The sequence below is a fragment of the Saccopteryx bilineata genome, chromosome 2 (assembly GCF_036850765.1).
Source record: "Saccopteryx bilineata isolate mSacBil1 chromosome 2, mSacBil1_pri_phased_curated, whole genome shotgun sequence".
Classification (NCBI taxonomy): Eukaryota; Metazoa; Chordata; class Mammalia; order Chiroptera; family Emballonuridae; genus Saccopteryx; species Saccopteryx bilineata.
Genome location: NC_089491.1, coordinates 264,072,409 through 264,096,466, shown reverse-complemented (window position 1 = coordinate 264,096,466; position 24,058 = coordinate 264,072,409). Strand labels below are relative to the sequence as shown.

General features: G+C 41.4%; 1 protein-coding gene across 5 annotated transcripts in view; it reads right to left on the bottom strand.

Moving 5' to 3' along the window:
• The window catches only part of CIT (citron rho-interacting serine/threonine kinase), a 181,695-nt gene that overhangs the window by 131,947 nt on the left and 25,690 nt on the right, over nt 1-24,058 (bottom strand). For all 5 annotated transcript variants that reach the window (XM_066260456.1, XM_066260457.1, XM_066260458.1 and 2 more), the window contains exons 6-9: nt 14,884-15,026; nt 14,097-14,190; nt 7,594-7,797; nt 5,601-5,754 (exon numbers count right to left, since the gene is read on the bottom strand). In XM_066260456.1, the coding sequence (XP_066116553.1) occupies nt 5,601-5,754; nt 7,594-7,797; nt 14,097-14,190; nt 14,884-15,026 (595 nt within the window). The remainder of the gene's footprint in view (nt 1-5,600; nt 5,755-7,593; nt 7,798-14,096; nt 14,191-14,883; nt 15,027-24,058) is intronic.

Genomic DNA, 24,058 nt, shown 5'->3' with positions numbered 1-24,058 from the left:
TATTCAAATTATCTATAGAGCTACAGACCCCAATGTAGCACTTAGCACATTGTAGATACTCAAATATCACGATGAATCTTGTACATTCAAAAATTACTGCAATTACAAATATGTTTAAATAAACAGAGAGTAAACCACTCTATAGTGTGACATGGTTTATCATCCATCATCACTATGAACATTCTGACATATCTACAAATCACAATTACTTATGCGAACATGGATGGTGTTGTAGAGGGAGCATGGGCTCTAGACCTCAATAGAAATCTGGCCTCTTGCCTCACTTTCTCTGACCTGGAACAAGTTACCACAGTGTCCACATCTGTAAATGGACACAGTGATCCTTACCTTTGACAGACTGTTTTCAAGTAAAACAGCGTGATATACTTCAATACCTAGTGGTTGACTAGAACAGGCACTATTTCCTATCCTACTTGAGGACTGAAGTAAAACTCCCAGCGAATTACAGGGTGCTTCTTTCCACACAATCTGTAGAATTTCACCTGAGGCTAGGAAGAAATAGTGTCTCTCCCCTTTAAAGCAAAAGCTGTCATCCCTCATGGTTAATTGAGCATCCACATGAGCTTGTGGTTCCTCTATGGCCATTCAGGGCCATGTAGCAAATAATGATCATCAGGAAAAAAAAAGAAAAAAGGAGGCTTAGGTGGCAGGGGAACAGCTCAGCATTCATCAGCAAGGGACCACTAGAGGCACTCCCAGATCAAAATAAAATATACTCTACGCTAACAAATGCTGAGGACGTGAAAACTCAAGAGCAATTTTTCAAGAACTGTGTCTTTCTGAGAACGCCGAAAGGAAGGCAATTCAGAAGAAAAGCTCGAGCCATAAGCAATAGACAATACAAGTTCTCTCGAGCATCAGCCATAGATGTTCTAGGAAATAATCCATAAATGGCACTCACATTAAGCATTCTCAGTGTTGAGACATAGCTGTCTTGGATAAAAGGTGAGAGCGTGCTGGTTCCATCACAATGCCTTTGGGGGAGATATTTAAAAGATGTGACTAGAACAGTGCCCCAGACAGCAAAACCTCCCCATCGACAGGAGTGGGTGCACGATCCAGGAAAGGTAGGAGTAGCCCCAAAAGCATGAAAGGGGAGCTCCGACTAGCTTCCACTTTCCAGAGCCCAGAACATCAGCATGGGTAAAACCAGACTCCTGACCAACACCTGAAACATCACGGGAACTGCACAGCCCAGAGAACCTAATATACTTAAGAGGCCCTCGAATGAAACTTGGAAAGCAGTCTTAAAATAATGATAATAATATTAAGCAGCAGAAAACCCAACCTTACATCTGATTACGTGACACTAGAAATAAAACATCAGGGTAATGGACAACTGGTGACCCATGAATACAGCAATAACTCATCACAGTTTTTGACCTGCTGGGAGGAGAAGCATTCCCTAACTGGGTCAGATTCCTGGTTCCTGTGGTATTGACCACATCAACCCTAAGGGGCAGAGCCAGGGTTGGGGTGAGGGGGCACAGATGCTCCATCGGACCTCAGTGTCAAAGCCAAGAGCTGTCCAACTTTCTCTTAGGAGCCATTCCCAACTCTGTCGTTTGTAAATTTGCCCAGGCCTTTCTTAAACTGCATTTACATATCCTGCCAGGACCACCTCTTGAGATAATGAGTTTCAGAAGCAGTACTTCTTTGGTTACCACAAGAAGAAGAAGAATTTGGTGAAACAGCAAAGAGGTTAATGTTGCTTTCATCAGGGAACAACCTTGTGCGGACAGTCAACTGCTTGGAACCAAAAGGCATTTAAGCAGCAACCATGAACTCGAGAAACTTAATGAGTTGAAGTGTGTTGGTTGATGAAAGTCATTTAACAGGTATTTATGGAAAAAAAAACTGGACAAAGATATAATTTCTGTTGCAGTTATCTAGCTAGAAAACAGCTCAAATAACATGGAGTTCAATAATATTTTCAATCACAAAACCCTGAGTTGATTATAAATATTCAGAGATCAGAGGTTAGTGAAAAACAGTAAAATATGCCAGGAGATAGTGAATTTAATACCGAGGCTCTCTTTATGGTCTGTGAGCTATTTAATGTAGCTCAGCCAGCATTAGTTCCATCAACAGCAAACAGTCTAATTGTAATACGATACCCTGGATTCTGTTCCTGGAAAAGAAAGGGGGCATAAGTTGGGATACTGGTAAGCTCAGAATCAAGGGATACTGGTAAGCTCAGAGTCAAGGCTAACATTTATTAATAGTAATGTACCAATGTTAATCCTGGTTTTGACAAATGTGACATAGTTATATAAGATGTGAACATTAGAGCAAATTGTGAGAAGGGTATGTGGAAACTCTCAGTACTATCTTTGCAACCTTTCCATAAATCTAATATTATTCCAAAGTAAAAGTTTATTAAGATTTTATTTATTTATTTATTTATTTAAGGTGAAAGAAGGGCAGATAGTGAGGTAGACTCCCGCCTGTGCCCTGACCAGGATCTACCTGGCAACCCAGTCTGTGGCCGATGTTCCAGTACTGAACTATTTTTAGTACCTGAGGCTGATGCACTCCAAAGGAGCTATCCTCAGCACTGGGGCCACACATGAACCTATCAAGCCACATGCTGTGGGACAGGAAGAGGGAGAGAAGGGGGAGAGGGAGACGGGGAGAAGCAGATGATCACTTCTCCTGTGTTCTCTGACTGGGAATCAAACCCAGGACATCTATATGCCAGGCTACCAGCCAGGGCCGATAAAATTTTTTTAAAGCAAACATATTTCATGACTCTTCAGAGCCACTATACTGAGAGTTAGCAGGCAATAAAAATTGTCAAGCTTTAAGAACCAAAATTCTGGGCAAAGGACCTGAAAAGACATTTTTTCTAAAAAAAGACATACAAATGGCCAATGGCTTTATGAAAAGGTGTTCAACATCACTAATCATGAGGGACCTAGAAATCAAAATCACAATGAGCTATCACTTCATACCTGTTAGGATGGCTATTATAAAAAAGACAAAAGATAACAAGTATTGGCAAGGATGTGGAGAAAAGGAAACCTTTGAACACTGTTGCTGGGAATGTAAATTGGTACAGCACTACAGAAAACTGATTTTTTCCACATTTCCATGTTTGTTTTCCAGTATAGAGGTTGATAACAAAAAACTAAAAATAGAATGCCACGTGACCCAGCCATCCCTCTTTTGGTTATATACTCAAAGAAAATGATGAAATCAGTACCTTGAAGAGAGAACTGTGCTTCCATGTTCACGGCAACATTACTCACAATAGCCAAGATATGGGAACAATCAAGTCTGTCAGTGGATGAATGGATACAAAAGCTGCAATAGATGTGTGTGTGTGTGTGTATGTGTGTGTGTGTGTTGTTTGTGTCCTGCCATTTGCAACATGGATGAACTTGGAGGACACTATGCTAAGAGAAATAAAGCACAGAAAGAAAAATGCTGCATGATCTCACTTATATGTGGAATCTAAAAAGTCACATATATAGAGGCAGAGAGTAGAATGCTGGTTAGCAGGTGTGGAGAGGTGGAGAAATAGGGAGATGTTGTACAAAGGGTACAAAGTTGGGAGCTCTGTAGGATGAGCAAGTCTAGAGCTCTAAGGTACAGCTTGATGACTATAGTTAACAACACTGCACTGAATTCTGAAAATTTGCTAAGGGAATAGGTTCTAGGTGCTCTCACAACAAAAAAAAGTAAAAGAAAAAAGGTGACCATGTGAGGAGATGATACGTTAATTAGCTTGGCTACAGTAATCATTTCACTATGTGTATATATATATATATATCAAATCATCATGTTGTACACCTTAAATACAAACAATTTTTAATTTAAACAATAAATTAAAATAAAAAGAATCAGGATTCAGTTCTGTGAGAAGAATCCCCTTACAAATGGGAGTGTAGGTGGGGTGGGGGAACATGTGTTAAAAATAATGAAAAACCAGTGGCTACATATTAGCATATGGAAAAATTAGGATTGCCACAGAAGGCATGATGAGTCAAGTATGGCAGCAGCAGCATGAAGATGACCAAAACTATTAGTAATCCATGACAACGTCAGCTCCTCCCAAAGATAACCATGACCATCAAAGATGGGCCTCAGGATTGGCGGCATGGGCCACCTTCTACACTGACATGTGCCCTCCACGGGCACTATGTTATTTACAGACCAGTGGTTATACTTGTAAAGCCCAATAAGCCTAAAACCTATAAAAAGCCTGAAAGGAAAAGACTAGAACAAAATCTGAGAATTCTGACACAACACTAAAAAGTCAAGGTTAACCAAAACACAAAATAAAATTACTCAGGTAATTAATCGCCATTCACTGACTTGAGTGCAGATACGTTCTCAGACATAATTGGCAAGTGCGTACATAAAAAAATTAGCTGATTATTCAAGGATACCTCAGCAATAAAAGGCCAAGGCAAGAAAAGATTAAGTATTTGAACAGCAACTAAAAAAAATTGTATCAAGTCTTTCTAAAAAGCAAAAGAGGAAGACTGCACTGAAAATATAGTGCTGATTCAAAGCTCGGAACCTTGGGGATGTGGGGATTGTTGCCTAAAGATTAGAGAAATAAAGCAATGTTGCTACCAGAAGGGAAATATCACGAAGACAGATTTATGGAAATGCAGCCTATTTTGGCAGGAGGTTAGTGAAACCATCAAAATGGCATTCAACTTGAGAATATCGGATCTTAACCCAACCCATACATTCCAGCCATAGGTGTGGGCGGTAATCACTACAACATGGTTCGAACTAAAAGCCTGGTTTTGACACCTAGAAATGGGTTCTGTGTCGTCCCCCCCCCCCCCTTCATCAGCAAAAATAAAACGCACACTCAAACAGACCCACTGCTTTCCCACTGGCTCTGAACAATGCTCATCATTGGGGAAGATCACTAGAGCACATTCAGTGATACTACATCCAAGAATAGAATACAAAAAGGTTAAAAAAATTTTAACAATTCGTAAAAAAACCAAGTATTTTGGTTTTGTTGACAATAAATCAGGTCTCTCCTCTTTTATTTTTTTAATGAATTTTGTTTGCACTAAGTGATTACAAAGCGATGCAGGAATGAATCCATTGTGCGTATATTATAGATTTTCCATGCTTGTGAGCAAAGACAAAAGTGTTAATGGGAAACAAATAAACACAGCATGGCAGTTACGGCTTTCATGCAGGCCTGGCCATTAGCAGAGCAAGCTGGGCACTTTGCCTAATCTCTGAATCCTTTTTCTTAACCTCTGAATGAAATACCTACATCCACTTTTCGTCTAGGAAGAAACTGGATCAAAACAAGTGACAACCTTTGAACTCCATCTCTCTCACTTACTGAGGGATAATATCTAAAGGCCACATAAACACAGAGTTTGATATATGACCCAGGCCTATGCAAACAATTTTAAAATGAAATTATTATTCAAAGACAGCTATGCGACATCATTAGCCTTCTCTATTCCTGTAGATAATTAAAGCCCTTAATTTTAAGAGTTGATACCAGCTTCTGAGGGCCACAGGAATTTTAGATCATTCTCAAGTGTTTCTTAATCCCAACACTGGAATTGGAGGAACACAGCTCTACTTACAGTTACGAATGTTATTCCAGTCGATTTTTGAGAAATAGGGATGGCAGCAAAGGTCTTCAAACTTCAGTCTCTCTTTCTGGCCACACAACAAACTTTGAATCAGATCCAGTAATTCACTGCTAACTTTGGGGTCATCTGGGAACTTCAAAAACCGCTATTCCAAAAAAAAATAAATATACTAGTTTCCTTAGCAAATTCAGCTTCTCATGCCCCAAAGTTAAGAAAGTGTTCCTCATATATGTTAAGTTTCTTTTCTTTTTTTTAAAGAAGGAAGTTTTGTACCCTCTTCACTCTGGACCAAAGGCACATTCCCAAAATAAATGGCCTGTTCACATAAATAGGCCTGTATCCTTTGCAAGGGTTCAGCATTTCTCACGATCCTGATCCTCTCCCGTTTCATCCAACTACACTCCCCCATCTCGCGCTTTGCTGTCCAACAATGATGAGCCATTTAAAGCTGCCTGAACAAATCACGCTGCTCTGTCTGCCGAGAATACCCTCCCGACCCAGGCCTTCCTCCCTGCCATCTCTTCCACCCCATCACTGCCTCCTGCGTCCTCCCTCTGTACTCTGTGTTTGCACCTACACAGTATATCCTGGTTTCTGGGTGATGATGGAGGGAGAAGGCAGAGAGAGCCTCCTCCTCCTTGCTCATCACTGTGAACCTGGTACCTAACAGTGTCTAGTACAATCCACTCATTGCTGAATGGATGGATTGGAATGCAAGAAATAAATCAGCCCCAAAAATCATCCATGGGAAACTTGAATTCAAGAGGAGACTCAAGAATATCAAACAACATATATGTGTATTAACCATATAAAATGTGTTATATATATAAAAATACGTATTAAGTATCCAGAAAGATGACATTGGGAGAGATACACAAACCTGTGGAATAAGTTCTCTTTATCTTTTTGGTTGAGACTAAAACATATATATTTATCACAGCCTTAAGAAATGGGCTTACTATAGTGGAAAAGGGCTTAATATAGTGGAAAAGTCAGTTATCAGAAAACGGTTTTAAACTCTACTTTCTACGTATTACTGTCTTTCCAGTTCATGCCCTCAATCATACCCAATAGCTATCAGTACTAAGAAGCAGTACAGAGCATAACATCAAGAGCACGACTGCAAAGCCAGACTGCCTGTGCTATTTTGTATGAATTACTTAACTACTCTGTGCTCTGGTTTTCTCATCTCTTCAATGAAAGTAATAATAAGATCTACCTGACAGGGTTGTTGGAGAATGTGCCAAGTTAATAAACTGTATTTCATCAATTCTCAGACACATTTATTCACATTTAACAGCACTGAAATCAAAATGCATTTTATAATCAATCAAATGTCAGAGATGGCCCTGGCCGGATGGCTCAGTGGTAGAGCGTCGGCCTGGCGTGCAGGAGTCCCGGGTTCGATTCCCGGCCAGGACACACAGGAGAAGCGCCCATCTGCTTCTCCACCCCTCCCCTTCTCCTTCCTCTCTGTCTTTCTCTTCCCCTCTCGCAGCCAAGGCTCCATTGGAGCAAAGTTTGCCCAGGCGCTGAGGATGGCTCTGTGGCCATCCTCAGGCGCTAGAATGGCTCTGATTGCAGCAGAGCGATGCCCCAAGATGGGCAGAGCAACGCCCCCTGGTGGGCATGCCAGGTGGATCCCAGTCGGGCATATGCGGGAGTCTGTCTGACTGCCTCCCCGTTTCCAACTTTGGAAAAATAAAAATTAAAAAAAAAATAAAAATGTCAAAGATGAAGGGGCAGCATGTTCTCTTTTTTAATGGTACACAAAATGATGACATAGGTTTGCAATTAATTGCAATTAACAGTCAATAGAACACAACTGATAAAGAGTTTGGCATAGCGTTTGGCACAAAGTGCCATATAAGTATTTGCTATGGCTGCTCACCAGTACTGTGGGTTTACATAACAGATGTTCATTCCATAATTTTTAAATGGCATTTCTCAAATATTACTTCAAAATCTACTAATAGCTCCATACCTGGAAATTCATGATGTTATTAAAGGTTCTGGCTGAGGTTCCCTCAGTGAATGGGGACCTTCCATAAACCATCTCATAAGCAATAACTCCCACTGACCACCAGTCACAGTCTAGGCTGTAGACACCTTTTCCGTCTCCATTCATTACTGTCAACACTTCCGGGGCCATGTAATCTGGGGTCCCAATCGGGAGTTTGGCATTCACCTGGAAACCAATAAATAAAATAAATACAACAAACTTTCGATTATCCTCAAGTAGACTGTGAACAGCCACATTTCAGATATAAACTGATTTGCCACTGATTACTACTCACCCTGGCACTTAAACCTTTGTCAAGTGGCACACTGGCAGGAAATGCAAACAACTTACTGTTGTTGTTTTTTTAAAGCACATAATATAATCCAAAGGGAAAGGGCAAAGAGCCGTTGACGATATATATATACCCTTTGGTTACATGAGAGGGGAGTATACACTTGAAATAGGAGATATCTCTCCTGGTACACATTACCGATATGGTAGACCTTCTCTTATGAAATAGCAAAGTGATAATAAATGATGAACAGATGAACCGATAAGATCTACCCATTCCTGAAAAACTAGCAGCTAACTGGCAATACAATATTACAAATGTGTGATATCTCAAGTTTAAATATTTGGAATCAACATTCTCACTTTGACCCCTCCCACAGGGCAAAATATGAAAACTTGCACCAGAAGTCAAATGTTAATGGGTTCATTTCCTTGCCACCAACTCCTATTCCTTGGTTCCCACCCCACTGTTCAGAAACCAGGGCCCTTGAATCCAATGGCACCCAAGCACTTGGCCTTGAAAGAAAGATTAGGACAATGTAGGATGTCATTTTATAAAGCTAAATATATTCTATTTAAAGAATTGTCCTTTTTTTTCTGAGAATTTATCCTTCTAGCTGTCTTAGTGTTTAAATGCCCTCTGTTTCTTGAAATGATGCTCATGACAGAAGTAGGTTTTCTGCCCCTCACCCCCACCCCTTCCAAGGCAACCTAGCAAGCTGGCAACCCTTCTGGTCTTCAATTTTTTTTTGAAGTTTTATTGAGCCATGAAATTTGAAGTCTTAGGATTACCTTTCTAACCTTCTTCCCCATAAAAGAGAGAGGGCCAGATGTTAGTTGTATACTGTGTTGACCAGTTGTCCAATGACCCTACATTTAAAAAGGCTTCTCTCACATTGGCAGTTATATGGCCCAAAGGAACTTTCTTTCCCATTAAAGAATGTTAAGGGCCCCCGAGTGAGCCAAGAGATTTTATGGGTAAGGCCATATGTCTTTAGTGCTGGGCTTTATATCAAGAAAGTAAATTTGCTTTGCTTTGCTCTGCTTTAACTGGGAATTGAGAGGAAAGCAAACATCTGGAGAGAATACTACGAGGTCTCCTATCCCCAGTGATGAAGACCCAAGCTCTTCCAGCCTGTACCTTCAGTTTTATCCATTCCTGTGCCCCAGACACCCACTGTGATAGGAAACAGATGCATTCTCCCTACTCTCTCTCTTCACCCCCTCCCTCAGGCTCACCATAGGTTTTCCCAAACTGTACACCCAGAAAGCACTGTGATACTGTTATTCTTGAAACCGATGCCATCCATTTCTTTGGGCAACAGGATTTCCACTGCAAGTACCCATTTGGGAAAGCAAGATTGTCACACCACCCAAGAAACCCACAGGCCTGTCTTGATAGACAAAAGTGAAGGGAAAGAAAGAAATATATGGTCCAAGACAGGACACCCTAAGCTTAAGGAACTGAAAGTAGCTTAAGTAGAGAGGAAGCCTTGGCTGGGAAGCCTGAGCCCAACCTTCTCTCTCTCTTTTTTTTTTTAATTTTTATTTATTTATTTATTTATTTTTTACAGAGACAGAGAGTGAGTCAGAGAGAGGGATAGACAGGGACAGACAGACAGGAACGGAGAGAGATGAGAAGCATCAATCATTAGTTTTTCATTGCGCATTGCAACACCTTAGTTGTTCATTGATTGCTTTCTCATATGTGCCTTGACTGCGGGCCTTCAGCAGACCGAGTAACCCCTTGCTGGAGCCAGTGACCTTGGGTTCAAGCTAGTGGGCTTTTCCTCAAACCAGATGAGCCCGCACTCAAGCTGGCGACCTCGGGGTCTTAACCTGGGTCCTCTGCATCCCAGTCCAATGCTCTATCCACTGCACCACCACCTGGTCAGGCTTTCTTTTAATATGTATGTAAATTTTCATGAGCTCAAGAGAAGATTAGGATTAAACTGCAGGGTTTTGGTAAAAGCCCTCAATACTGATGATGAGAAATAAATATCTTTTAAATATCAAAATAAGAGAAGAAACAATATAATACCTTGATTTAACTAGGTATTAGTAATGTCATTATATTGCTGATTAAATGCTTACCCTTTAACCTAATTACCTTACAGAACCATTAATACACAACCCTCAAATATACATTTGTATGTGTTGGGTTTTATTTTATCATCACACTAGGTTCGAATAATCAGTTCTCCCTGTTTGCAGCTCACCTGGCTTGGTTACTTGTTCATGACCCAAGAGTTGAAAGGAGTTGGAAGGGGTCGTGTTTATCAGCATAAACCAGCAAAGGGTATAAACTGTCAATGCCTCATTCTCAAGCTCATGATTAGACTTATCAAAGAGAATCAAGATTAACTCCCCAGATATCTTGCCATAACAGATATGTGATCATATACATTTGTCTCATCATTTTGTAAATTTTCTACATTTTAAAGAAAAATACGGCCCTGGCTGGTTGGCTCAGTGGTAGAGCGTCGGCCTGGCGTGCAGGAGTCCCGGGTTCAATTCCCGGCCAGGGCACACAGGAGAAGCGCCCATCTGCTTCTCCACCCCTCCCCTTCTCCTTCCTCTCTGTCTCCTCTTCCCCTCTCGCAGCCAAGGCTCCATTGGAGCAAAGTTGGCCCGGGCGCTGAGGATGGCTCTGTGGCCTCTGCCTCAGGCGCTAGAATGGCTCTGATTGCGGCACAGCGACGCCCCAGATGGGCAGAGCATCACCCCCTGGTGGGCGTGCCGGGTGGATCCCGGTCAGACGCATGCGGGAGTCTGTCTGACTGACTCCCCGTTTCCAACTTCAGAGAAATACAAAAAAGAAAAAAAAAGGAAAAAAGAAAAATAGTCCCTAGCTTGCTCTTTGTACATCTCCTACTATTATAATTAATAGTAATTAACAAGGACTTTTAATGACCATTAATGACTAAAAGTTTTCATTAGCTACTGACCTCTAAGCACATTAAACCTGTTCAACATGTAACCTCACACATCCTGATAAGGATTCTGCAAGATGCTTTTACTCTCCTGTGGGGGCAGTTCAGCTAATCTGGATGAGACCAGAAAAGGGGAATCATGTACCAGGAGTCCAGCCTGCCTGCAGCACACCATCTGACAAGGCCCCAGTTTTGTGAACTTTAGCTCATTTTCACTATATTGAGGTGGAGGAAAATACGTGCACCGGTTCAGGAGGAGATGATAAGAAAATGACTAGGAAACAGCAGGGTCAGTAGTATTTTAAGAGATAGAGGGTTAAAAAAAAAAAGAAGAAGAGGCAGAGCATCGCCCCTAGTGGGCTTATTGGTGGATCCCAGTCGGGGCACATGCACAAGTCCATCTCTGCTTCTCCTCCTCTCACTAAAATAAAAAGAAATAAATAAAATAAAAAGATTTAAAATAAAGAAGAAAGAAAGAAAGGATTAATCTAGCAGATCCTTGTACAAGCAAAAAACGGATAAGAAGAAGGTAAGAAATCTACTCTCTTCCTCTTCCCAAGCCCTCTCCCATAAAACTGCTTCTACCTGTCTGTCCCCATCTAGCTGCCCAGGCCATAAACACACACCTCCACAGAAGCAGGGGACTAAGAAAATCTCACTGTGTTGTTCCACTTGTGGAAAGAAAATCTTCTCACTCCTACATAAATCTCAAAAAGACCTATCTCCTATGGGTTTCCAACTGCGAAATGGAGCTGATTTATAATCTTCTTACAATTGTATTTCTGAGAGCCGAATGAGACAGGTTAGAAATGTTAGCTGTCTGCCATTCTCTGAGAGTCTAATAAAGGTGAAGTGGGTGACCTAAGTCACACAGCACATCAATGGCATATCTCAGCTCAACGCCCAAATCTCCGGGCAGTATGGTCCACCTGTGTTTACTAAAAAAATATCCCAAAGCTGTATTCTGACTAAGAAGCTTGAAATAAAGACAATGAAGATGGAAACCACAACAAACTTAAGATTCACAAATATCCAAACTACCGAGGTAATATTCGGACGTAGTAGGGAAAAGGATTAACTGATTTGGGGTGAGTAACATATAACAATTTCAGTCGATGTGGATTTGATTTTATATAGTATATTTTGAGTACAAAAAATAAAAACATTCAGAACCTACTTTAGGCCTATAAAGCATTCTGTTTTAAAGGAACACATTTTTAACCTACCACCATTGATCAAAATACCCCCAAAAATTCAAATTCTATATCCATACTTGATCTAGATTGAAGATTCTTGGTTTTCTATGATAAAGGGGCTTTCGCACTTAAAACAATCCTAAAAACTCCTTCTCTACTTGTCACATTCTTGGCCCTAAAAGCAGAAAGTTCTAGAGAAATGACTCTGTCTCCGAGAGGAGAGGAGGTGCAATACTCTCGAGTGCACAGGACTGAGTGCCATGTCTCCTTGACCAGAATAATCAGGGGTGAAGCTGCTTGGGCCACAAATGAAACTGAGTGCCTACGGGAGGCTCCCTGCCCGCAGTGAAGGCTGCTACAATCAGAAGAAGTGAAAAGGGCAGTTTGAAGTGCTGAAAAACAGAAATCAGAAATGAACAGGAGTCCCATCTCTCTACCAAGGGCTCTGAAGACACTGACTCCAGGGGCAGAGATAGGGCCTTTGTCTTAATTCCCACTTCTTTTCCAAGCGGTGACTTTGGATCTTAACCCAGCATTCCAGGTAGGTGTTCTTATCGAGAACACATTATGGATAGCTCTCACTGAGCAGATTTCTGATACTTCTCAATCCACTATAGTGATTCTCAACCAGGGGTGATTTTGCCACCCAGGAGACGTTAGGCAATGTCTGGAGATACTTTTGATTGTCACAACTGGAGGGGAAAGTGCTACTGGCATCTACCTAAGTGGACAGAGGCCAGGGATGCAGCTAAACATCCTATAACACACAGGACAGTCCCACTCTAAAGAATTATCCAAAACAAAATATCAGTGCTGCTTACTCTATACCTACGCTTCAATTATTATCAGACTATGTACCTATGGCTCAATTTATTTCTAGATGCATGAGTTTTAAAGGTCACAAATGCAATTCATAAGTTTTTAAATCCTAGATGATAAACTTGCTTTCTCTAACTTTTTTCCTGGGCTTTATTAAACCATAAATTCAAAACCTAAGTTTTCATACCCGTTTCTGAACTGTACATAATTTTCTAAACAAAATGCTTTGAGTCTATCATCTAACTCTTAATATAATGATCAAGGAGAATAGATTATAAAATATAATCTGGAAAAATACCAACCTTTCCTCCAAAGAACTTGAGGGGGAAAAAAGATAAGTTTACATACTTCCCTTTACATAAAGGACCTAACTCTCACAGTTGGGGACATTTTGAAGAGCAGCTTCTCTAACCTCTTAATTTGTGCATTTTTACTAGAATCAGTATTTTCTAGAGAAAGAATAAAAGGCCAGATTCATAAGGAATTGTCTAGGTCAGTAAGTGGTTCAGCAGTGAAATTAGTCGTAAAATTTAAGTTGATTTTCTCTTAGACCTACCACTTTTGCATAATTGACTACCAAATTCACACTTTAATATGTATCAACTTTATTAGATTTTTTTAAATCTAATTTCTTTTTTTACTTTTTCATCTTTTTCTTCAAGTGTTCTCACTCTTGATCTCAGTAGCTACCTTCTTGCCTCACTACTTAGCACATGGGATATATTTTAATTTTTAGCATAGTTCCAGGACTTAGAACTGACATTTTGAGCACTTGGTTCTTAACGCTAAAGGGTATTTGCTTCAAATGCTCTGATGATTAATTTAAATTTTGCTGCATAGAAAATACAGGATTTGTGATAAAGAAGGTTATATAACATCAAAATATTTTAAGGTAAAAAAATAATAATGTAACAGAAGACAGTCTATAATAGGCAAGGAAAATGAAAGGGAAAACAAAATAAGCATTTTCCTTTCTTTTTAACCAAACTATAAGAATGTTCCTAAAAATGTCTGGTAGGATATGAACAGGTATTATATACATAAAAGGGTGCCAAGGTCAAGTAAGTCTGAGAAACAGCTCTGTTTCCCCATCCCTACTCTGATCTCCCTCAAGGAGACATTTCATTCCTGGCCGACAAAGGTTCCAAATGTCACTCAGATTTATCACAGTATTTCCCAAACTTAACAGGATCACAGAACGCTCTGAGTACAGCCTCTATTAAGCTATCTTATTGCATTTTGTTACCATCTTATTTGAGTTCATTTTAGCAGCTGATCCAAAATCCACTAGCTTAATGTGTCCCGTTCGATCAATGAGAATGTTCTCTGGCTTGAGGTCTCTGTAAGAAAATACGACCACAAATTAGGGTTGTCTTCTCCATGCCAATCAGCAAGCAACTGCTAACTTAGGTTCCAACAAGAATCTTAGCATCTGTATTCTGCTACACAGACCTCCCTATTGATGGATATAAACAACAAGCATACATTTTACAAAAGAAACTGAAGAAGAGGAGGGGGAGGAGGATTGCTGTGATCCCCAGTCTAAACATCATTCCATTCCCATAACATGCTCAGATGTAGAGAAAATATCAGACGAGCAAGGATACACAGAATCACTTTTCAAATGAGGATTTGGGTGGAACACCTTTGTAAATTACTAATGGGTGAGGTCAGAAGCACAACTCCACAGTCTTCTGCTCCTCCATGGTGTGTCAGTTCCCTCTGCAAGTCAAGTTCCGTTTTTCTACCATTCTGTTTTCTACCATTTAATCCAAAGAACACATCTAAGAGTTCCCAGTCTCATTAACTACATTTACAAATCTTACTAGCAAACTTGATAACATTACAATTCTGGATTTACCTCACTGTTGAACGGGCAAGCTAAAATGTCGGCCACATTGGAAAATTTAGTTTCAGCCAGTTATGGTTAAGACTGGCTAAAAACTGGTTGGAGCATTATTTTGATGCTGAAATTATTCATCCACACACTGCTGTTAGAACTCTCATGTGTATTACCAGAGTGTCTCACTTACCTATGTACATATCCCATCTGATGAACACTGTGAACAGCCAAAATCAGTTCGGCTAGGTAAAACTGAATCGTATTTTCATCTACTTGGTCCTCGTATCGATTCAAAAGTGACAGCAAGTCCCCTCCAGGCTGATATTCCATGACCTGTATAGAATGCCAAAGTTATTAACCCTTTGGGTAGTACGAACGTTCGTGTACATCCTCATGCCTCCTGACCATCCAGAGTATGGTCATACATGGGTAAGGCAACATTAAAAAAAGGTAAATGTAGGCCCTGGCTGGTTGGCTCAGTGGTAGAGCGACAGCCTGGCGTGCGGAAGTCCCGGGTTCGATTCCCGACCAGGGCACACAGGAGAAGCACCCATCTGCTTCTCCACCCCTCCCCCTCTCCTTCCTCTCTGTCTCTCTCTTCCCCTCCCACAGCCAAGGCTCCATTGGAGCAAAGATGGCCTGGGCGCTGGGGATGGCTCCTTGGCCTCTGCCCCAGGCGCTAGAATGGCTCTGGTCGCAGCAGAGCAACACCCCGGAGGGGCAGAGCATCGCCCCTTGGTGGGTGTGCCGGGTGGATCCCGGTTGGGCGCATGCGGGAGTCTGTCTGACTGTCTCTCCATTTCTAGCTTTGGAAAAATACAAAAAAAAAAAAGAAAAGGTAAATGTATGTTCTTGTTTCCATAAATTGGTTATCAAACAAACATGATTTTAAGTTAATAAAACTGGAACTGGAACTAATTTCATTTTTTGAAAAAAAAACTCACTCCCGGGGGTCAAGCATGAAAAAAACTCACTACTCAGTGTTAATTCTTCACACACTCACACACACACACACACACACACACGGAAATGTCTCAATAAGATCCTCAAATCCTGCCTGACGTGTTATAATTACAATGTCTCCACAAAGTAATGAAGATGTGTGAGACATATTTTAAGTCACGTAGAGTGAGGTCCCTGCCCTAAGGAAATTACATCCGTTCCCGCAAGAGAATCAATATAATGAAAGACTAGTACCAGACACCATGCACAATGTTTGCAAGGCAAGCTTGAAAAGTTGAATTAAATCCACCCACTCACCCACCCGCCCGCAGACACCCCAGACATTCCCTAGGATTAGGTACCCAGCCTAGATGGAAATTCCTAGAGGGCAAGAAATCCTCCCGCACCCTTTTGCACCTAGCAGAATACAGGAGGTGTGCAATAAATGTGACACAATCTTTGCCTTTAACAGCCAGTCAGTGTGGAAGGCGATCTGACTCTCCATTTAACATTTAAATGTGAACATATACTGCTTGACCTTGTAATTCTACTTCTGACAATGTATTTTACAGGAACTTGCAATTGTTTGTAGATTAAACAGATTAACTGCAGCACTGTTTGCAACACAACTGAAAAAACCTGGAAATCATCCAAATATCAGTAAGAGACTGCTAAAATATGATATATCTAAACAGTGGGATGAGTGCAGATTAAAAATGAATGGACTCAATCTATTCACATGGCCATGGAAAGCTGTCTGTGATAATTTAAAGTGACATCCTAAGCCCAATTAAATACAACCCCTTTATTGTGATTTAAAAAAAACAAATCATTACATTTGTTAGAATATAAACAAAGGCCTGACCTGTGGTGGCGCAGTGGGATAAAGCGTCGACCTGGAACACTGAGGTTGCCGGTTCGAAACCCTGGGCTTGCCTGGTCAAGGCACATATGGGAGTTGATGCTTCCTGCTCCTCCCCTTTCTCTCTCTCTCTCTCTCTCTCTCTCTCTCTCCCTCTCTCCCTTCTCTAAAAAAATCAATAAATAAAATATTTAAAAAAAAAAAAAAGAATATAAACAAAGGAAAAAATCTAGAAGAAGAAAATGAACTAAAATGTTTGATTAGCAAAACATTTCTCCCATACCAAGGAACCCTCGCAATGTGGAGCCCGGCACCAACAAGGTCCTATACCATTCACATCCTTTCACTCTGGGATATGATTTCTCGCCATCCTCCAAACTCCTGTTTGCTTTTTGTCCAGAGTTAGAAGAAAGTTCTAGTCAAATCAAACAAAGAGCATCTATCTGCCCATATCCCCAGAGGCCCCAGACTAATCGAGTAAAGGCTCTGCCCAGCACCAAGCCAACCCCACACCCAGTACCCCCTGGAGGAATCAGTGACTTGCATGTCCTCCCGGAGGGCCCCACATCACCTGGGAGTCCGCCCCATTCACATGGCATCATACATATACCAAATCCTCAACCAGACAATGAACAATTTAAAGAGAAAGGTTCCATTTGCACTGCCATTACTGAAAAAAATTTTATTTATGAACAAGAATAGCAACACTTAGAAGGGGAGGCAACTAAGATGCAGGCTTTATTTCCCCCAAATTCACAGCAGACATCAGCTGCTTGTCCCCATGCTCAAGAGCCCACAGCAGAGCCACCTAGCTGACTATAGCTCACCCACTCATTCCAACCTGGCTCTCCATACGTCCTGGGTATGTGGGTGAATGCTAATTCTTACGTCTGTTTTAAATATACACTGCCATTAAAAATGTCTTAAACATCCCCCCAAAATTCACAGATAATAACAGAAGTACTCACAGTTTTAGAACAGAAATGTCTTAAAATAAGAACAATGCATATTTATGACGACACGCTGCAGTTATAAATTTTCTAATCTGGCTCTATTAAAGATGTGAAAAATAGAACAGCTTTTTTTTTTTTTTTTTTTTTTTTACAGAGACAGAGAGTGAGTCAGAGAGAGGGATAGACAGGGACAGACAGACAGGAACGGAGAGAGATGAGAAGCATCAATCATTAGTTTTTCATTGCACGTCGCAACACCTTAGTTGTTCATTGATTGCTTTCTCATATGTGCCTTGACCACGGGCCTTCAGCAGACCGAGTAATCCCTTGCTGGAGCCAGCGACCTTGAGTTCAAGCCCCTGGTGACCTCGGGGTCTCGAACCTGGGTCTTCCGCATCCCAGTCCAATGCTCTATCCACTGCACCACCACCTGGTCAGGCTAGAACAGCTTTTTAAGTTTAAGGATAAGAAAGTCAAATTTATAGTAGCCACCAGCAACTTTTAAGAACTTTTGAGAACTAACAAACTGACCACTATTTAGTACTCAGCAGCTACTCCTGAAGAGTCTCTTTGTAATAAACCAGGAAAATAGTTCAGGAAATAAGAACCATCTCTTAGAAAAGCAAAAAAAATATGCACGCTATTCAAAAAAAATGAAAATTTCCTGGGCTGGATATCCCTGCCCAAACCAGATTAGTCTTTTCTATGAGTCAAAGAACTTCTTATTTCTTCAAAACCAGGGCTGATTGAGAAGACAAGCAACAAAAATTACAACAGCTGCCAGGCAGTGCACTCCACAACGTTAGGCCAAAATAGACACACAAAATGACAAACCTCTAAATAGACTGGGTCCTGATCAAAGAAGCTAATCAAACTTGACCCACCAACATGATTCCTGATTATCATTCGAAAAATTCCAACTGTGCACTATTAGGAAAATTTGGCTTGGATATTTAGTGAGTAGATTTAGCTACTCCAAGATGCTACCCCATATCCTAAAACTATCCTCCATGGGCAGAGTCACTCATCCTGGTATGGATGGAGCCCATGAGGAAGACGGCTTGTGTATGGCCACACCAAGCTTAATCAATCACCTTGCTACTGGGCTTCGAGTTACCATAAAGAACCACAACTCAGGCCCTGGCCAGTTGGCTCAGTGGTAGAGCGTCGGCCTGGCATGCAGGAGTCCCAGGTTCGATTCCCAGCCAGGGCACACAGGAGAAGTGCCCATCTGCTTCTCCACCCCTTCCCCTCTCCTTCCTCTCTGTCTCTCTCTTCCTCCCGCAGCCAAGGCTCCATTGGAGCAAAGTTGGCCCGGCACTGAGGATGGCTCCATGGCCTCTGCCTCACACGCTAAATGGCCCTGGTTGCAACAGAGCAATGCCCCAGATGGGCAGAGCATCGCCCCCTGGTGGGCATGCCGGGTGGATCCCCATCGGGCACATGCAGGAGTCTGTCTGACTGCCTCCCCATTTCCAGCTTCAGAAAAATACAAAAAAAAAAAACAAAAAACAAAAAAAACAAGAACCACAACTCGAGCGCTTTCAGAAAACACTTTTGTTTGGGGTTTTTTAAATGGTACCAAATCAAGAGGCTCCAAAAGCATCATCTAAAGTCACACACTAAGAGTCTTTAAAACCAGCATCAATAGAACACTATGCACAAATTAAGGCCAAAGGTACCACCCAGCTGTGCCAGACTGATCATTTACAGCTTCTGGTTCTACTCTCAGCGATGGCTAGTGAGGTGTCCATCCCTCAAAAATGTGTTTCTAACCCAGTTAGACTGGTAAGGCCTTGAGGGGCAGGGCTTCTCAAACCTGCCTGCTCATCAGCATCACTTAGGGAAGCACTATTTTAAAACAGATAAAGCACATTTACCCAAATAAATATTTGAGCACCTATGATGTGTCAGGCACTGCTTTGGATATTAGGAAAACAGCTACCTTCATGGAGCTGGAATTCTAATAAAAGCAAAAGAATTTCTTCTTAAGTAAGCAGTATGAAAAGGTAAAGCATGTCTCCTTCCCATCCTAACCTTTCAGGGAGCCTGTTACCAGGGACCAACTCGGACTTCATGGATCAAGCTCCATGGGTGGGCTCCAGGAATCTGTATTTTTAAGGGGCTCCTGAGTGATTCAGATGCAGCCGGCCCAGCACTGTATTGAGACCACTGCTCATGAAGTTGTGGAACCAACGTGGCTCCCGACACCAACCAACTAAAAAGTTTCTAAGCAAAGGTGTCCTTATATAAAACCTGATCTTAATACAGCCATCACTTCTGCTGGGTCTGTTTTTTCTTCATTGACTACCTGGAGCCTTTCTGCAAATCGAGACAAGATCACTGACAACAAAGGGCTGGAAAATAACCAGTCCACCGGCACTGAAGCAACAATCCCCTATTTCTGCAAGGACAGGAGGTGTCCCTGCACACACTGAACAGCTGTAGGTCGCCCAACTGGTGATCACCAAGGCATGGTAATCAAAGGCCGGGGAAGTGGGAGGAGGAAAAAGCCCGACAGTGAAACAGCTCCCTAAACAGTGTGACAGTTCTACGGATGGCAGAAAAAGCACAGCAGCTGACAGACGAGCCTGGCTTGGAGCCATAATGGACTTGCTCTTTTAAATCAAAGACATTCAGGCCAACAGAGACAGACCCTTCTGATGGCAGCAGCTGCAGATGCTAATTAAAGGGCAAGTCTTACATGCTTCTCTGTTGGTATTTGCAGCTATAGCCCCAAGTACTGGTATGGCAATTCCCATCAGTTGTGTTGCGTTTGAAACCAAGGACGTGTGTGTGCGCGTGCGTACACACACACACACACACACATGCATGCATAGGCACATGTATACATATGAAGGGGTACATGAATATTTAATAGTTCTTTAGTCCTCGATTCCAATTTGCCTAGGGTGTCATTAGAAGCACGCTGTGCTGGCCATCACTTAGAGCGGTTGTCCTTGAAATGCATGCGCTACACCAGCATGACTGAACGGGCCCTGAAACTATAGGATGCTGCTGGCGTCACTATCTGCTCTGCCTGGCGTCCCTGATCTTTGGTATCGGGAGGAAGGAAGGGATCCTCTAAGCAGAGTGGCCACTGGCAGAAACCCTAAATTATTCTTCTTGAAGGGCAGAATGACCAAGAGAAAAAGAGAGCAGTTCCTTTATTTCAGAAACCATGAATCCCAGCCTGATTCATTCATGATTTCAAAAAAATCCTCACTGAGCATTGAATCACCCAGAGTCCTGGCCCGAAACAGACAGCACACTCAAACTAGGTAATTGAGGACATGACTTAATGAAGGGACTATTCACAAAGGTGTGGGTACGGTTAAAGGAAATAAACATGGGCAGGCAGGATGGTGAAGCACCCTGTGGCTAGTTAACAGCAGGAAAGTGAGTAGGTACCACGACTTGGCCTAAAAGAGCCAGAGAAGGATCTCGGATGTGTGCACTGTAACTGAAGGAGTGAAAAGAAGACACAGTAATCAGAAACTAACAACAGCTATAACATTAGCTATAAGACCATGGTTCCCAGCAGCAGCAGCAGCCTCACCGGAAAATGGTTACAAATGCAAATACTTGGGCCCCACCCCAAACTTTCTGAATCAGACACTCTGACAGTGGTGCCAGGCAAACTGGGACAACATAACTGAACAGTGATGCCTAATGGTCAACTCCAAATGCACTTACTTGAAATATGCTCAACAGACCAGGACACTAAACAACTATTTTAAAGGCATGGAGAACTCAACTCCCCAAGGCAATAACACACTCAGCAATTGAACTGGGGTCCATAAGAGGTATTAACATCTCATTCCACCAATGAGAAGACCCAGGCTGAAAAGGTCAATGACTGTGGAGAGATCTAATAAGGAACAGTAACGAAACAAGAACCTATATTCTAAGTAACAACTTCCTTCTGATGGGCAGCTGTCTTTCAAACCCTGGCTTTTGAAGTAGCAGCCCATGAACATGCTGGTGAGTTTTAAGACAAGCCTGGAAACTGGATAATCTTACCCATGAGATCAAAACAGCACATGTCTCACTGTCAAAACTATCATAAGCTGCCACATTTCACTAAAATAAACAATGAAGTTGTGTTCGTTAACTCTCTCCTGACTCCACACAGGCTGGTGCTGATACAGATCACACTAGGAACAGCCCACCTATAAATTGCTCCTACAGAGAAAGAAAACACTGTCCACAAAATTGCACAACTATGCATTGTAAGCGGGACAGGAAATACAAAGAACTGACTCCCAGCAAGACATCAGAACCAGGGTCGTGGCAGAAGTGGTTTGGGATGTGACAATATAACATAATGGATAACAGTATGGGCAGTGGGTCTAGGGAGCCTGGCTTCAAACCCACTCTGTTTGAATCTCTGTGGCAGACTATACAACTTGTCCCCCAAATCCATTCTTCCCTTCTTCCATAGTAGTAAGAATTTTAGCTGGATATAGCCCACACAAGCAGCTAGACAGTACAGAGGTGTAATCATGTGACCAAGTTCTGGTTAGAAAAATGAGAGGAAATTATTTGTCCCACTTCCATATCATTCTATGTAAAAGAGATGTGCTTGCTCTGCCTTTCTGCTCTTTTCTTCTACCAGCCAAGAGGAAGAAAGGCATGAAATGGCTCAAGTTCAAGCACATCAAAAAAACAACACCCTAAGGCAGTGGTTCTCAAAGTGTGTACCAGGGCGCGCTGGTGTGCTCTAGAAGATTTCCAGGTGCACTCTATGGTATTCCAGAGAAATATGTGCCTGTTGGGGACCAAAAAACCAACAGGGTTTTTAGAGTTTATATTTTTGGGGGACAGAGGTGTGCGGAATTGGCTGTAAGCTGACAGTCTGCCCAAACCCCCACCTCACTTGCCTGATTAGGCTGCAAAATGCTGTTAAGCTGTGGTGCTGGATTGTTTACACTACCCAACATGTTCCCCAGAAAGACTGGAGGCAAGTTTCTTCTATCCTTTGTTTGGTGTAGAGTTAAGATAATATGTGTGGTGGGGGTTTTCTGCACTCAACACAAGAGTAGAAAGAGAGGAATTCTTCAATGTATTGACGAGAAAAAGAGAGTTTGCCTTTCAAATATATGCCCAAACATTGAAGAAATCATTAGGACACATCAGGCTCATGTTTCTCATAAACACAAAAATAAAAAAACTTAACATATTTGCACCAGGACCTGCCGAATTTACTAAATCTTACTAAGGATGTATCTATATATATAAAAAGATAACTTTTTGGTCAATTTTTTATTTTTAACCCCTTTTTTTACGAATTCTAAAAAAGCATAACTCAAAAAATATAACATAAAAATGTTTCTTAATGTCAGAATAAATTTAATTTTGTCATATTTATTTGGTTTAATTACCATAAAAGCACGTTTGGACTTTATTATTATTTTTTAATATTTGACTTAATTATTATAATTAATAATAATTTAATTCTCAGAATAATAAAAATTCTCAGAAATTTGTATAAAGTGCACCTACAATTATTTGTAGGATTTTAAATGTGCCCTGACTTCAAAATGTTTGAGAACCACTGCCCTAAGGGATAGGGGGAGCCACAGGACAGAATAAAACTGGGTCCCTAAAGTATCACATATAACAGGGCTGTTCCACCTGTATGGACTATATTTTGTGGTCTTTCTGTTACAATAGCTTAGCCTATACCTTGACTAATATATCCCTATGTGCAACTAGGAAAAAAACACTGGGAATGAACAGAGGGGAGCTGAGGTAAGGTCACAACAGGGAAAGAAGGTTTATGGATCAGATCTGGCCTGGTAGCTCAGTTGGTTAGAGCATCATCCTGATATGTCAAGGTTGCAGGTTCAATCCCCAGTTAAGGCACATACAAGAATCAATCAATGAATGCATAAATAAGTGGAACAATAAATCAATGTGGGGTTTTTTTTCTCGTTCTCTCTCCTTTCCTCTCTCTCTAAAAAAAAAAAAAATTAGTTAATAAAACTTTACAGGTCAGTTATAGGCTTAGAGCTAGGTGAGCCTGGAAAGACCCACAGTATGAAAAACATCATTACTGGGCTAGCAAGCTTTAAGAAATTTCCCAAAAAAGTTATATATAACAATATTACAAATGGTGAGTTGCAAAACAATGTTTCCTTTGTAAAGATCAGCACCTTCATGAAAGGACAGTGGTGAAGGCATCTGTTATACAGAAATGAGCCGATTTCATCATGAACCAGATTAAGAAAGCATCGTTTCCATGGGTCGCCTGCCAGAATGTGGGACTAGCCTGGTTATACAGCGCCAGACGTTACAATGAACTTGCCACAATTTTCTATATATCAGAAAATGGTAAGCCACGGTCATGGGTATGTATCCCAAAAAAGGAAATTTTTAACCTCTAAATCCCAAAGGACCTAAGTTTAACTTCTTTGTGTAGCGCTCCAAATTTTGAAAATCCCACTGTGTCTATCTTGACTTACACACTGTAGAGAACAAAACTCACACTAAAACACAATAAGTAAATTTGTATGTAAGTCAAATTTCTATGAAGTCAATCGTATATTCATCCAATAAATATTTCTTAAGCATTTGCCTGGGGACACTCTACTGGAAGCAAGGGA